Source organism: Sitophilus oryzae, unplaced genomic scaffold (assembly GCF_002938485.1).
Source record: "Sitophilus oryzae breed Bouriz unplaced genomic scaffold, Soryzae_2.0 scaffold_1717_pilon_pilon, whole genome shotgun sequence".
Lineage (NCBI taxonomy): Eukaryota > Metazoa > Arthropoda > Insecta > Coleoptera > Curculionidae > Sitophilus > Sitophilus oryzae.
The window spans coordinates 842,811-860,504 of NW_022146410.1; the positions used below are offsets into that span (position 1 = coordinate 842,811).

Below are 17,694 nucleotides of genomic sequence, written 5' to 3' on the forward strand. Positions count from 1 at the left end.
CTTTTTTGTAGTGGTTAATATAGTGGTTCAATTTTATTTGATTTTACCACTCATATTGATGTCCGTTAACTCAATAAATCGTTTCAAATCTATAGATTTCAGCTACAGCTCATTGTATAACGCGAAATATCGTGAAAAAATGCAAGTCACCTGCAGTAGGTAAAGTGTGACCAACGGATCTGTAGCTACGGGGTATCGGCAGGGGAACGCAGTTGTAAACAAAACACGCCCAATTTCATTCATAAAATAGGCATGGGCGTACGGTGTTATATGAAAATAATGTGTATCATAAATATAATACTCAGATTAATAATTTTTTTCAAAAAACTTTATGCTGTTTGAATCGTTACTGTTGAATTAGCAGATAAACACTAAAAGCTTTTATTAAAGTTCCCTTAAATATTTTGAATCATCTTATTATTGTGTTATTAATATAATAGAAGAAATAATTACAGCTGGGGGTTGGAACCTTTGGTGTCACACAGCAAAATAAAACACTAAATTAGTACAATACACCAAAATACTTTTAATTTTACACTGGACGCACGTTTCGCTAACCATGTCTGCCATCAGCAGATGATCAAGACTGAGTCTTGAGGTATATTTATTTATATATCTATACTAACTATATTTTTTTCTATAATACATAATTTTAGATATAACTATTTCCAGCAAAAAAAAATCTTGAAAATAGTTAACTGTGGAAACGCAAACAAAACATAGTTTTACTCACCAGTAGATCCAATATTGCCTATTACACCAGATATGGTATCGCTCCACCAGTAGTTTTTAAAGGTAGGGTCATTGTGTACCCATATGTTTCATCCAAATAGATAATAGTTGGCTATATTTTCGAATTTCGTGTATATATTTATATCTCTCTCTGCAGTATAATGGGCCGCTCCATTAATATTTATCTGTTATTTTGACATTTACGCCAAAAGAATAATTTGATTTTAATAACCCCCTAAGCGTTTCCCTGCAAAACGAAAATTCGATTCTTCCTGCAATTTTTGCAAAAGCTTTCTAATTGCGGGGACGAGTTTGAATTCGAGATAAAATCTATTTATTAAATTCCTGACCACTTCGAAAAAGTCGTCGAGCTTTTCGACAGCAGTCTCACGTGGTCGTTTCTTTCCAGAGCTGGATATCATTTTATCGGGGTTAGTTTTCAGCCTTTTTTTATCTTCTGTGTGATTTTTTTATAGCCGATACGCTAACTCTGGTATAAAAAATATCCGCTCAAGTTTACGTTTAAGCGGCAACTTAAGCGAACTTTCTGTAGCTTCTTCATCGCAAACCTTATTATGAACACAAGGCAATAAACCAAATGAGATTTCATCCACGTTATTATTAACTTACCTATATAAATTAGCTATTATTTCTCTTGTCTGACTATGTAGCGTCTTACCCTTAACAAATTTATTCATTTTAAAATACAAATATACGATCAAGCTTGATATTAATAATTAAAAACTATGAACGAAAAACATTATATACATGTTATAACAAAACAATAAAACACGACTTAACTATCAAATATATGAAAAATATAGGAATAAAGTTTAGGATAACCGGTATAAAATAATGAAATAAAGTAATAATGATCAAAAAAATGACACCGCCACTGGATATTTCAATAGTATTCAATATTCCTACTCTTTTCAGAAGTGACCCTGAAGTTGGGGATAAAGCAAGCGAATAGGAAAGGCGTAAAAGCCATGGCAACCGCGTGGTAACAAATCCTGTGACGTACTCTCGCCAATCATATTCGATGAATAGGCGGCCATGCGCGGCGATGCCGGTTTGCCAAAGATATCGTTGAAAGATCTTCAACTTTCATAATAAGCAGATTATACAGAATGAAAGAAATAAGTTATTAAATAAAACATATCGAACAATATGATCTACGTTAAAATTCCTTAGTAATATACGTCAAAATATATGCTAAACACATTATATATAATAAAAATATATTAAATTTATAGTTCATGTCTGGCAATTTTGCAATTTTATAGATAAACGTGGCAATGTCGATTTTTTTTTCTCGCATTCCTTCCGTAGCTTCAGATCCGCTGGTCAAACAGTACATTAGTTCAGGTCCGCGGACAGATTTTACAAAAATGTGACATCAATTTGGGCGAGGCGAGTAAAGTAAAGAGACCAAAACAAAGTTGCAAATTTATAGAAATGATATCGAATCATTCAAATGCAAAGCCAGTGAAACTGTAAGAAAATATGGTATTGATACCCATTTTCAAGAAAAAAGGCACAGAAAAGTTAAAAAACATTTTGATGAATTAGCTGCTGATCACCGATTTCCAAACCGAGAAAAAATATTTAAAATTGAGATTTTCAATAATGTACTAGACACAGTAATATCTCAATTAGATACACGTTTTATTGGTATCAGTGCAGTCTGTCATATATTCGATTTTCTAACACCAACATTTTTATTACATGTTGATGAAGCAACTTTATTACAAAAGTGTGACGAATTCCAAAGAAAATATTCAGATATAATAGGCCCTACTTTTTCACTTCAGTTTACTAATATTTACCACCTAGTTTTACCTCAACTATCTCAAGCATGGACTGTTCACCAATTATGTAAGGAAATAATGAGCAAATATGGAGTGCTAGAATGCGACCTAACGGAAGTATTTACAGCAATGTTATTATTCTTTACAATTCCTGTCACCTCTGAAAGGTCATTTAGCAAATTAAAAATAACAAAATAGCTATTTATGTAACTAGTACCTAAAATGATGTTTTTTAGGACGAATCATTACTGTTTGTACCCGAATACCGAATAGTACCGAAATAGTAGATGAGTCCTAAAAAACATAATTTAGGTACGTGTTACATACACTATTTTTTGTCATACGCTTTTTACAGTTTTTTAGAACGCATATTTGCAAATTTTCCATATTTGAAATTATAATGTTTGAAAAAGTTGGCTTATAAATTCATATCTTAGTAACGAGTTTGTTTATTTCATCGCATTTTGACATGTCATTCGAAATTTGTCACAAAATCACACAAATTCATCAACAATTTTAAAATGTTCCAAAATCCCGAACATATTGCTAATAAGGCCAAAGAAATCGTGTTGGATTTACTTCCTGTGAAGTCTCGTGCCATTTACCAGAAAGAATATGATGTTTTTAATGAATGGAAAGACAAAAATGGCGTATTCGTTGTAAATGAAGATGTATTGCTAAATTATTTCCACGAAAAGTAAGTACCTAGGTACCTATTTAAAAGAGGCTTTTAAATTAAAATATTCTTAAATTACAGTCACAAACATTCAAACCATCGTCAATTTGGTCGAAATATTCCATGCTGAGAGCAGTGTTAAGTGTTAAAGAAGATATTTATATTGACAAATTTCCAAAACTTATTGCTTTTTTGAAGAGGAATTCGGTTGGTTACGAGCTAAAAGTCTAAGGTTTTGTCCATAAAAGAGATCGGTGATTTTTTGGCCACGGCTAGTGATGAAACTTATTTACTTACTAAGGTAAGTTTGCGATAATGATTTTTAAAATATATAGATGGTTTCTTATTCCATTGTATTTGATTTTTAGATAGCTCTTGTCATTGGCCTTTGTGGAGCATGTAGAAGAGAAGAATTGTACTCTCTACGAGTGCAAGACATCATAGAAAAAGACAACAGCTGCCTTTTAGTTACCCTTGCGGATACAAAAACTAATATCAAAAGAGTGTTTCCGGTGGTGAACGAAGGGAACGTTGTCAATCCAGTTGAGTTGTATAGAAAATATGCTTGTCTTAGGCCAAAAAATGTACCACATGATTATGTCTTCATCTCTTATCGTAAAGGAAAATGCACCGTGCAACGAGTCGGCATTCATTCATTTGGGAAGATGCCATCGATTGTAGCAGCATTTTTAAAGTTGTCGAACCCAAACGAATATACAGGTCATTGTTTCCGACGTAGTTCTGCTACTCTTGCTGCAGATGCAGATGTGGATTTTACATCGCTGAAACGCCTAGGAGGTTGGAGGTAAAAATTTTAATATTTTCCGATCTTGTTCTAAACAACAATAATTATTTAGGTCGTCCACAGTGGCCGAAGGTTACATAGAAGAATCTATTGAGAAAAAGAAGAAAGTTTGCAAACTGCTAATGGGGGAAAAGAAAATCGCGACCACTTCCACGGATGTATTACCAAGTACATCATCGTTCGCATTTACTCCACCTCATCAGAAAGTAAATTTACCTGCCAATGGAGGAGTCGTTTCGATTGCAGATGCAAGTTTTCAAAATGCACAAAATTGTTCATTTCATTTTTATTTTTCCAAATAACTTAGCTTTTGATATTGTTAGTATTTAATAATTTAAAAATCAAATACAATGGAATAAGAAACCATCTATATATTTTAAAAATCATTATCGCAAACTTACCTTAGTAAGTAAATAAATTTCATCACTAGCCGTGGAATCACCGATCTCTTTTATGGACAAAACCTTAGACTTTTTAGGCTCGTAACCAACCGAATTCCTCTTCAAAAAAGCAATAAGTTTTGGAAATTTGTCAATATAAATATCTTCTTTAACACTTAACACTGCTCTCAGCATGGAATATTTCGACCAAATTGACGATGGTTTGAATGTTTGTGACTGTAATTTAAGAATATTTTAATTTAAAAGCCTCTTTTAAATAGGTACCTAGGTACTTACTTTAAACAAATAACTTAGCTTTTGATATTGTTAGTATTTAATAATTTAATTATAAATATATGTATAATTTTATGTGATTTTGTGACAAATTTCGAATGACAAAATAAAACAACCAAATAACGAATTTAGACATTTTAGTCCATAAAGGTTGCCATGACGACCTTTACGGCCTAGGCCGAAAAAGAAACATTTTACGGACTGAAATGAGTCCGTAAAATAGCTGTTTTTGGGAGCGTATGACAAAAAATTATTTAAGTAATAATATGGGTCAAACTCGACTCCGACATTTATCGCTAATAGCAATTGAAAACGAAACCAGATCAAGCCTGGATTTAAACAAAGTTGATACTTTTAGGAAAACTAAAGCTAGGAAAAAATTGTAAATATAATTGTTATTTAGTCAGTTGGTAGCCCCGACCTTTATATAATAAACCCTTGAATTGAATCTTCTCTATTTCGTTTTATTAGCCAAACCTACACGAAGTATTAATTTGAAGGTATGTTGTTACTGTTTAATATTTTTATTACCTGCCCAGGCAGTGCACAAAAAAGAGCTTAAGTAGCTTACGAGTAGCATTTTTAAAGTATTTGTATATTTCGTATTTTTATTTGAAAAAACCTAATTAGTTTACATAGCAGTGGGCCCCATTTTTTAATATGCCCCAGGGCCCTTGGTTACCTAGGTACGCCACTGATTAATATTCCGTATTTTTAGATTTTACAAGATTAGTTTGGCACATGTTCTATTTTTTGTGTTTTTGCCTAACCTATTCTACTGATTTTGCCCTTATTCTACTGATATACTACTAAAAGTCAATAAAGTTTTAAAGTTTTCTATTAAATAGTAGTAAAAAAGATACCAATCATTTAATTAATCATATTATTATGTTTAATTGAATTACTTATTAATAACAATTGCTTTAAGTATACAAAAAATTAATATCATGATGAAGAAAAATTAAATGTCGTTTTAAGCAAATACCTAGCAAATTTAATTTTATAAAATTGAGACAAATGAGGTAATTCTTTAATTAACGGGAGTAGTATGACAGAAATAATAATATACAGCAGATATTAAAATATAGAGGTCACTTATAAATAAGTAAAAGAGAAAACCAATCACGTATTATGCTTCGTGAAATATTTTTTCTTAATACAAATAATTCTTTTTTTTCAATAATAAAGATTGTTATTATATCTACCTATTCTATTATTAGTACAAATATATTTATAAAAAGATGGTTAACAAACTTCCATGGGTTTACTATACAGGGTGATTCCCCAAATTGAAATAAATTCATAAAAACAAAAACATAGTGCTTAAAATTAACCGACGCGACGCACCGCGACGACTTTTCAATGACTTACTGAGTTTGATTTAAGTTAAGAGAATGATCCTGTACATATATAGGCTCAGTGTGAAAAAAGTATATTTCTTGGTACTCTAAGGAAAAAATAAATAAATAAAACCAGAAAATATACATCTACTAAAATATAAATGTGTATATTTTTATTCTACAAAATTAGAAACATTATAACTACAAAGTATTAGAAAAAAATCTTATGATTAGGAACAAGAGTTTATAACTCCTAATAGTTGGGAATATTTCTTCTGAATTTCAGACTCTCCTGAAATGGAGATTAAACCAGTTGCAGAATCCTGTAATATAAAATAATGTTACCATCAGATAATATTAAAATTAATTTTAAAATAAATTTTAATAAATAATAATTTAAATTTAAAATATGTTTTTTTAATAATGAAATAAATTTTAATAAATAATAATTTAAATTTTAGTTACTTTTGTAATTAAAATTTACAAAAGTAACTAGAAACAAACAACTGTAATGTTAACTGAGAATGTATGTTAAGATGTACCACATATCTCATTTTTTTAAGATTTTTGTTGAAAATTAAAAAATATATTTTCTTTTGTTTATGAGTTTGAATTAAATATAAAATGTAATAAGTTTTCATTAGCAAACTACTAACCTTAAAAAGCAAATCTTTCTTTCCGTTGTAAGAGCCAAAAAGCTTGAAATAATCAGGTCTTTCAGTATATTCCTTGCTAGCCATCAAAAGAGCATTCTTGATTTCATCGATGTCAGCATCAGTCTTTGAATGAGAGGTAACAACCTGAAATGGAAAATAATTAAAACAAATTATTAAAAATAAACGAACACTTTGCAATTATAACTAATCTAAAAAATACAATAGAAGTTCAATTGCAAATCATTGTTTTGACATTTCGCATTCACCAGTTACTCTTTTAAATCATATTTAAATTTTGTAGTTCCCACTACCTTTTAGTAAAATTTTTAGCAGCATTTAGAAAAACAATTAAAAAGAATAGAATGTAAAGGTACTGATAATTATTCAAGTATTTTTTTAGGGAATTTATATTTATATACAGGGTGTTTCAAAACAAATAAGAAAAAATCTAAGTTCTAATTCTTAGTTAAAAATAAACTTTATTATATAAACGTTGAATCAAATGACAATTATAAGAAAAGGTTGCTAATAATGCTATACTATGATGTTTTATCCCAAAAATAGTGATGAGCGCAACTTGTCTTGGTCTTGCGGTATTGATCTTGGTGATGTACAACAAGCAAGACCGAGACTAGTGTTGGAACTGCAACACCAAGACCAACCCGCAAACCCATACAAGACCTTGCGATCTTGCAGTTTTTGTTCACGTTTTTTTAGTTATTTCTCATAGATAATAATAATTCAAATAACGAAAGTTTAATGTATTTACCCTCTCAAAACTATTTCTAATTTGTGGTAGCTATTTTTGTTGAATTTTTTGTTGATAAAGGCTTTTTTGTCGAAACATACTGAATATTGCCGTATTAGATAAGGCACTCAAGTTTATTGAACCTATATGAATTGGATTATATATGTTTTAAAAAGTTTTGTTCAAAATTATCTACTATTTCAATTTATTGAAAATAGTTTTCAATAGTACTTTCTCGACTTCTTTAAAGTTTGATTTGCATTAAATTACTTATAATACTACTTATTTAGAATATTAATGTAGAAAATGCCTTTAGTAAAAATCTATTAAAAAAGTGCACGAGTCTTTCGGCAAGACCAAGATCAAGACCAGACCCTGCATGAGCAAGGTCAAGACCACTTATTAGACTGCAAGAGTCTTGGTCTTGGGTTTGTATTAGGTCATCACCACTCCAAGACGAAAAGCGGCGAATAATTATACTTTATAGAAGTATTAATACTACCAGCTACCAAACCACACCACCTACATTTTGTTTTCAATCTTCAAAATGAGTAGATGAGTTTGAAATAGACTACGCCTATTAGTTTATTAATACAATTTCAACAAAATGTTACGAAATGAGTAACGGAAATGTTAGTTCAGCGCTTACCGTGTTACAGTTGGGGGTTCGAACCTTTGGTGTTACAACAACAAAATAAAACACTAAATCACCACAATACACCAAAACACTTTTTACAAACACTTACACCAAAACATAAAGTGTTTTGATGTAATGGGGTGATTTTGCTTACTCTGCAGGGGTGGATGGGGAAGTGGAAACCGGCCCGGGAAAAACAGGCAACCGGCCGAAATCCACAAAAACAAAATGAACCCTAACGAAGAAACATATATTTTATTTATTAATATATAAGTAAGGGTGTTTTTCGTTCGTGCGAAAAAGCTCTTGTTTTAAAAAAAATTGTAATAATCAAAAATTTCTTAAAGACCAATATTGGGTCGGACATCTGAATTTTTACTACAAAATGGCAGAGTTTTATAGGGTTCTACTGCTTTATTTCCATTATCGATACCGGTAATTTGATCTTGAATAGGCTACGATTTTGAGTCAGGATTTTGAGAAACTTTAAGATTTCCTGATTCATTCAGTTCAACTGACCCAATCCTCTGTGAAATACATTACTTTTAGCTTTTCGGGTGTTACTTTTTAACTTTCTTACACATTGTAAAAAGAAATTCTCTCTTTTCTGCTACAGCAGCAACCTCCTCGTGTACACGTGTTTTTAACTGAATGAACCGCGGTCGCCATTAAAACTGCAGCATTTTTTAAGTTATTGTATAGTTCTTATCGCGAAACTTTTCCTCTATACTTTTCTACATTTGGCATCTTGTATGTATCTTTGGATTTTCGAGACATATTAATATTTTATTATCTAATCTAGTTTAAACCTTATTTAACTCTTCTCTGCTGTTTCAGTATTTTTTAAACAAATTCATTTTAGCAACATTTTAAACAACAATTTAGACTTAGCTTTTAGATCTCAGACTTGGCTTTTAGTCCGTCCCCAATTCAAACCAAGCATAGATATGTTTTCTCCGTCAACCGCAGAGTTCGCGTCAAATTTTCTACCTTTTTACAAAGGGAGCTCGAAAAATATTGCACCGAGCCCCCCCCCCAATTGTCATCTACGCTACCGTATTCTTAGAATACATTTAGATCGAGGCTATTTAAATTTACTTAATGCTATTCGTTCTTTTTTTTTGCTGTCAGTCAGTCATATTTATTAGTTATTAATAAAAGAATAGTGGGTAAAACTATAAGGGTGTGAGTCTTAAATAAGTGCAAATATTTTCAGGGGTGGTATATTTCGACCCCAGGAACACGTCTAAGAGTTTTTTTTGTAAAAAAAAAGATGTTAAAAATCGAGCATTTTCTGAATATTTTAGAAAACTTTTTAGAACCACGGTAGTTTCTAGCCCACGGTAGTTTCTAAATCTCTGATATTACGGTACTAAAAGAGATGCAAATTCCGAAAAATTGGGGTGGCTCAAATTTTTTTAAAAATAAATCTATTTTTTTTAAATTTCCAGACTTAATATCTCGATTGGACTTATTTGAAACTGGATAAAGAGAATATGTTATATTTATTTTATTGAGATCTACCAGCCCTGAAAATATTTGCACTTATAGACTCACCTTGTATAATAAAAATTTTCAAACTGAACAAACAACAGATGATTATTAAAATTATAAGTGTCTCAGAGAAAGACATCTTAGAATAGTTATTTTACAAGTTGGTGTTTATGTTTAAAATCAACTGACAATTATACTGATGCAAATTGATTAGTTAGTTATGGATCACTAAGAATCTTACGTCACTTTAGTTAGAAGATTAACCACTTAATTTTTGCTAATCCAATCTTTTTTGAGCTCTGATCGGGACAGGCCCACCCGCCCACCGGGAATTTTCCCGTTTTCCCATATGGCCCATCCACCCCTGTTACTGTGTTCTCATTTTTTTTATCAACACATAGTACTCACCATATGTGGAGGAGCGTGAGCCAAATGGCACTTGGCATATTCAGTAACAGGTGCTCTTCCTCCATCTGGACATAAAAGTTCGTAGTCGGATGACTTCAAGTCTTTTGACCAATCTTCATTGTTCTTTCCATCTATTTGACAAAAAAAAAATATTATAAACAGCAGGTTTAAAAGAAATTGTCACATTTTTATTGCATATAGCAAATATTATGTTTAACAGGAAAGATATGTTTAAACATAATATTAAAATATTTCAAAAGTGAAGTTAGAAAATTGTCACATTTTTATTGAATATGACAATCTTTCAAGAGTGAAGTTAAAAAAAGAGTTTAAAATTATAAGTATCAAATTCGCAGTTACTATAAAATTTATTGTTTTGCAATATCATCAAGCAAGTTTAATATCATCATCGTCTATTGATAAACACCATCTTGTAAATAATTTGATACAAAAGATATTTTTGTTTACTAATTTTACCGCTATTAGAATTCTAGTGGAAAACCAAAATTATATAAACCTGAAGAAATGCGAAGAAACTGGGTACTTATTAGTAAGTTATTGGCAGGGTATTATGGTAAATGCCCTAAAAACTTTTTTTTGTCCGTAACACATACACAAACTTTAAATTTCTTTGAAAAAAGTGCTAAAGATACATTTTGTATAAAAATTAATTTTACTTAAAAATAGAGCAAGTAAAAATAAACCTAGTGTTAAGTTGTGTGTATAGCGAAAAAATTACAGCCTCAATCAATAACAGAATTTAGTGATTGTTTTAAAAGTGGTTTATAAGTAGGTATGTGATATTCAGATATTGAAAAAAAAATATTTTTACGAAGGAAAGTAAAATTCGGTCAAGTTTGTATATGTTCCAAATTAGAGAAACATGGACGGTATTAATCAATTTATCATTTTGGTTCTCTGTCTTGTTTTCGTTAGAGTTTGATGAACTAAATAAAACCATTGTATTTTAACTGAATGGTTACAAAATAATAAATATTCATATATTCCTATCCTATTTAAAATGCTACGTACTAATACGTGCTACAATTAATTTAACATTTCTACCTGTTGATGACAGTTTCCTATAAAGTTGAACCAAAAACACCAAAAGGCTTTAACGTGTCTATATTTTCATAATAAAAGGTTGTTGTGTTAAAAGGTTGCATTATTTATGTTATGTTATCAGGGGGGGGGGCAAATAAAAACTAATGTAGAATATGCTTTTTAGGGCGCCGTTTTTAACCCAAAAGCGTAATATTTAACCCAATTCATAGATTTTATAGGGGCCTGGGTCCTATGGGTCCCCCCTCTGTATCCTCCACTATATATAGTAAGGGAGTCCTAGATGGTTAATGTGGATTTACTCGAGTGTCATGAGGACCTATTGTATTGTGAAAATTAGACAGTGAAAGGAAAAAAAGAAAAAAAAAAGGTTATATCGTTGATTGAAGAAATAAGAAAATGCCTTATGGACGATTTCGCGGCACAGAACCTGTCGAGATGCAGTTGGCGCTAACGTCAGCCTGTCCGAGATTTGGTTTAGCTCTGCGCCGCTGCGCGCTGAGTCGTTTACAGCGCAGCGGATAAAGAATACTGTGCCATAGTTCTGCTTTAAGTCGACAGAGTGAATGGTTGCCGGAGGCAGTGTTGCCAGAACTACTAATTAATCCGTAGATTTACGGATTTTGGGTACAGTACGTTAATAATACGGATATTCTATCATTAAACAATTTAATATAATATTATATGATTAAACAAAGAACGGCGTAAGAGTTGGCTTAGAAATGAAGATTGCTGTTATTTCATAATATATGTTAAATATTATACTAAATGTCAATAATCGTCATTTCCAAGTCAACTAAACGACTTTTTTTTCGATCATACAGAGTACCAACATATTCAGTACCTATAAAAGAATTTTTATTTTTGTTGATTATTCTATGTTTAACACGTATAAACTTTCAATACATAAACGCGGATTTTTCATCCAAAAATATTTTCATCAAACGTATTACAGATATTACACATTTTAATATGGCAACACTGTCGCTTTTAGATCCACACGTGTCCACACCGTCTTCGCTGGCCGAATTAAAGAAAATAAATGTTTTATGCGTTGACCGCAGAACGATTTTTGTCTCCACTCGTACTTGAGACATAAGGGGAAACCAAATCAGCCTTGTCACGAATTCACTCATTAATTTGCGTATCTTCCCAATTCTAACTGGCTGCCCTACACGCACAATCTACTAACTGGCTGCCCTACACGCACGTGCCTGTATAAAAGGTTCATCTTTTTGTCTATAGCAATAAATAATGATATATAGAAAGGGCATTAAAAATATGAAAGCACATTATTAAACTAAACGATGAATTTGCTTTTGCCATACATTTTTTGTGCGAGAAAACCTAAAAACAAAGATTTTAACCCTTAAGTACTCGCGTATGTCTTATAGACGGAAGTAATCGCGTGGCGCCTATACCAGGCGCCAGAGTAAATAATTAGTAAAATTTATTTAAATTGTGCATAATTTAATTTTCAATACTCAATTTATTTTCAATACTTTTCAATTCAAGTATTCGTGGAATGTATTCGTGGTATTGTTTTAATTCAGAATTTATTAATATTTATTAACAAAATACTCAAATAGTGTTTAATTAAAAATAAAAGATATTAATAAGTTTGATTCCTATTCTTCTCTCAATTCCCATAAATTGATTAACACTTTATGCAATTCAGCTATTTCAATTTTCCGGTCGACAGATTTAGAACTAACTATCAAAATTTCAGTGATTCGAATTTCAGAATGCTTTTATTATGCGACCTATTTTGGGGCACATGACGATGAATAATTTAAATTCTCTAATGACATTTTCAGTTACAGACTGATCTAGGTCTCTAAATTTAACTGGTTTGCTCTAAATGTATTTAATTTTGTTGTGAAATATAGTTTTGTTAGTTGTTTTGTATAGTATTACTTAAAAAGCATTTACTTTGAAAAGCGCAAACAAATAGCATTATTAGATAATTTAGAGCTATATACTCTAAATTATTATTACTATTACCCTATACCGATTTGGTCAAGTGTGGTGTGTGGACTGGATCACTGGAATTTAACGTGTAAGACACAGAATAATATAAATGACCGGTTGACAGACAGAGAGACAAAATCAAAAGCTGCATACAGTGTTGCCGGTTTTTACGTTTGTAACAAAATATTAACTATTTTCAAAACTTTTATGTATACTACTGAAATGAAGATAATATGTCGAAGCTAAATATAATCTATTATATCTGTACTAAAATGAGTAACCTAATTGTGAAAAATAAGGTTCCAATCCTAGACATTTTCTATAAACGCCTAAAGCTTGATTTTCATGCATCCGTTGTCTGACGATACTTGATACGATATTAATTTTATTGGTTGAATTTAAAGACATCGATTGATTAGAAACGGTTAACCAATCTAAGATCGTATCATCGTATCGTCGGGTAACGGATGCATGAAAATCAAGCTTAAGTAGGCGGTACAAATGTGCGGTGCGGTTTGAACTTTTGATGCAAAATCCGACAATACCGCATAGAAGAAACGTATCAACCCAACTCTTATCTGTTTTTAATACATTTGATTTTCCATTACGCTGCCTAAATCACTGTCTTAAGGTGCGTCCACAATGCCCGTTTTCCTGCTCGCGCTTTTGCTTCTGATTGTGCTTGCGTTGCTTGCGCTTCCTGTTTGTCATGTTTCTGAAGATTTTTCGACTCGCAAACAATGGCGTCCACATTGTAATGTAGTGCTTGCGTTCATGCTGTTCGGACATGGATAATACCGAAGTATAATTAGCGGCTTTAATAGCGGCTGCTAGGGCGATCATTATTGCGCAACGAAAGAGACAAAGAGAAAAAAAGGCTGTGTTGGATGTCTAATAATTTCAAAAGTAGATCCCAGTACAGTACAGTGAAAGTAAACATCTACGCGATTTACAAACACACAGAATGTTTTTTAATATTTTATCGCATGTCCGCTACTGATTTTGAAAGACTTATTAACTTGGTTGGCCCCCGTATAGAAAGAAAAAATTGAAATTTTAGGAAGTGTATTCCAGTTAAAGAAAGAGTTAAATAAAGATTGGCCATAATTTTAAGATTCCTTGTAACTAGAGACACTTTCTTGTCACTACAAACACACAGAATGTTTTTTAATATTTTTTATCGTATATCCGCTACTGATTTTGAAAGACTTATTAACTTGGTCGGCTCCCGTATTGAAAGAAAAAAATACAAATTTTAGGAAGTGTATTCCGGTTAAAGAAAGAGTTAAATAAAGATTGCCCATAACTTTAAGATTCCTTGTAACTAGAGACCTACATACCAGTTTGGGTTATTTATTCAAAGTTTTTGCAAAGCATTTCAAAAATAATACCTAGCATATGCCAAAATATAAATAAAGTTCTCAAAGATCAGATTAAGATAAATAGGCAATGTAAATATAGAGTTATATTTTATTAAAGGTATATTTAATATTAATTATTTAAATTAATCCTGGGTGCCGTACCGCCGACACATGAACGCATCAAACAAGTTGCAACAAAGACATCTTAGACAACTCTTAAAAATCAAATGGTTCCATCATGTCTCAAACGTATCGGTTCTTGAAAAAGCTAACTGCGAGAGTATTGAAGTCATGGTTATAAAATCCCGACTAAGATGGGCTGGTCACGTATGCAGAATGCAAGAAAACTGCATACCAAAATCACTGCTTTTGTAGAGCTTGTAGACGGTAAGAGGAGGCCAGGTGGACAACTCAAAAGGTACAAGGACATTTTCCACGATTAACGTGCAGAATGAGTGGGAAGTAGCAGCTCACAATAGAACGCAATGGAGAAGAATTGTAAACTCAGTTACCAGCGAGAACCAAAAAGTTAAGAGGCAACAAAGCAATGAGATTTTTGAATGTCCGGAGTGCGGTAGACAAATAACATCACGTATTGGGCTTTTCAGTCACAGAAAAGCTCATGAAAGAAAATGCCTTGCGTGACCATCTTCTGATGCGTGTCAAATACTCGTCAGCGAATAATGGCAGTATGTATGTGTTTAATATTATTAATCCAAAAACCAACCAAAACAAAACACAAATATTTGTAATTCTGAACAAAATAAATAAGAAAAATCATGATAGTATCATCATACTGCAGTAAATACCGAATCCTATGAATGAAACCAAACTAAAAACGCAAACTATATAATGATAATTTCAGATTTTTGCCGTTGAGGCGCTGCGGTCGGAAATTGTTGAAATCAACTGAAATGCACCAAGCCTATAATAAATAACTTTCTGTATACGAGTAGATGCCCGACGCACCATGTATAACCTGTATACTAATTACAAATGTTTGTCAAGTATACGAGTCGTGAGAATGGGCCATAACATGACAAATAATCAAAACCCATTCCGAAAAACTAACTTTTAAAAAGATATGCTGCTCCTAAAAACTTATCTTAAAAATATATAAATATCTGACTGAAGGCTTTTTATAAAAAATAATCTTTTTAATGACACTTATGTATTTTCTAAAAATTCCTAAGTAATTTCTAAACGTCGTTAAAATGATTTAAATCATATCTATCGACTTCATTATACAGAGTAACATAAGTATCCAAAAACAACGGAATTGTGTGTAAATCATAAAATGGAAGATTCTTTAAATAAAGAAAATGTAGTTATTCAGACACTGTAAAGAAAAATAAATAATAATATTCAGAAAATTCCAACGGACGCGAACGGCGCGTAATTTTTCACAATTTGGGTTAATTTGATTAGATTCGTAATTCGAATACATAATCTGTTCGGCCCTGGCCCTTCTCCACACTCCTTCCTATTCGCCGAGAATTAGATCCAATAAAAATTTTCAATGAAAAGTCGTCGAGGTCATCATAAATCCGCGCCACCAACAAGCAAACATCCCATCGACCTAATTAAAAGGTTTTTCTTCGCGCTCCGATATCCTTAAAAGCCCCGCAGGCAGATTGGATAGCGCCAAAAAAGAGCTGGCAGTGCGCTAGAGGGCACCGTTTCAAACGTAAATATTGTCCGATGAAATATTTCGGAGGACTCTAGAGGACGAGCAAAGATATCAAGGCTAATTTGCTCTATTTTTCGTTTTTTCTTCGACTTTTTATAACCTTCTAATTTACAAATAGAGACAATAAAACAGGCGGTGTGTCGTCGAGAAATAGAATACCCATAAAAACCATAGAATGTAAAAAAATACAAAGTCTCGCAACACAATTCTTCCACTAAAAAGTTGTGAGATCTCATGTGATACCAAGTTTTTATTTTATTTAGTTTCTCAGCGCCTATGCAACAATTTTCTTACAAATTATTAGTATCACTATTAGGCATCTTTATTTCTGTAATAATTATAATGACTGGGCAATTGCACGGCACCATAATAATTATAAAAGAATAATCTACCATTTCGATTACTAAGTAAACCTAAACAGAGCACTTTTTCCTAGTTATAATCCAGCTAATAGTGTGTATTGCCTTCTCGAGCCTCAATGCAATCTGTGAAACGACGTGGCATGCTCTCAATTAAGTTGTCCAGAAGATGTTTTGAAGAATGGCTTCCCATGTTTCGCGCGCAGCAATTTTCAATTCATTTAAGGTACGGGGGGATCATTCATTTTGGCAATATGGCGTTTTAACATGTCCCATGCATGCTCGATCACATTCATATCTGGAGACACAGGGTTGCCACAAGCTACACAATTGTGTATTTTGCTACACATTTGCTTCCCTGATTGCACAGCTACACCACAATCGCCTGTGCTACACATTTTGAGAATTTACATATTTCTTATAAAAAATAATACCAGAACAGTAAATCAGCTGACAAAAGCTGTTTTTTTTTGCTTTTAAGTTATCTAAGTTACATTAAGAGAGGCCGCAAGTGAACTTTAAATTTTGAACTGACAAATATCATTTTCCGTCATCAGTGTTCAGGTGTAAAAGTCAGAGAGTATGAACTGGGTCATGAATCAAGGACCGTCTATTGGTCGAGTCAAAAACGGTAAATAGACAGGATTGTCGGTAAATAAACGGTAAATAGATTGGAATTCCTTAAATAATACATAAAACGTACTTTGGCCAAATTTCACTGCTCAATTACGTCAGTGTAGTTCAGACACACTTCCTCTCGTTGGCATATGTGAATATTATTCAATTCCTATTTCACTTCCTTCCATATCAGCAAGGACTGCAGTTTCTATGGATAAATTTGGCCGATTAAACAGTCCTGAATAGTTTACTATTTATTTTTAAACAGACTTTTTTAACCGGTATAAATTGTCCATAAAATCGTTAGTTTCGCGGCATCAATTTTGACGTCACTTCAATATTTGCTGGCATGAAAGGAAATGAAATAGGAAATGAATATATTGTCGTCAATTGACGTATACAAACGAGTGGAAGTGAGACTCGTAATCATGCTTTAAAATTTGGAGAAACTTACGTTCTTATTCTTGGCCTTATTGGATAGTTTACAATTATTGGTCGTGGATGGCTACACAATGCTACACATTTTTATGGTCAAGTTCTGCACAATCAAAAATTTTCTTGTGGCAACCCTGTGGAGACATCGGTGGCCACCAGTTCAGAGCAGTTTGGTTTCAGACGATGCATGGGAACCAGTGAAGCACTATTTACGATG

General features: G+C 32.2%; 1 protein-coding gene across 1 annotated transcript in view; it reads right to left on the reverse strand.

Annotated features, from left to right (window-relative positions):
• Positions 1-6,178: 6,178 nt before the first annotated feature.
• LOC115881357 (transferrin) overlaps positions 6,179-17,694 on the reverse strand; it is a 57,453-nt gene continuing 45,937 nt past the window's right edge. Inside the window, exons 11-13 of the mRNA XM_030898804.1 lie at positions 9,982-10,112; positions 6,695-6,838; positions 6,179-6,361 (exon numbers count right to left, since the gene is read on the reverse strand). Coding sequence (XP_030754664.1) covers positions 6,269-6,361; positions 6,695-6,838; positions 9,982-10,112 — 368 coding nt within the window. The 3' untranslated portion in view covers positions 6,179-6,268. The remainder of the gene's footprint in view (positions 6,362-6,694; positions 6,839-9,981; positions 10,113-17,694) is intronic.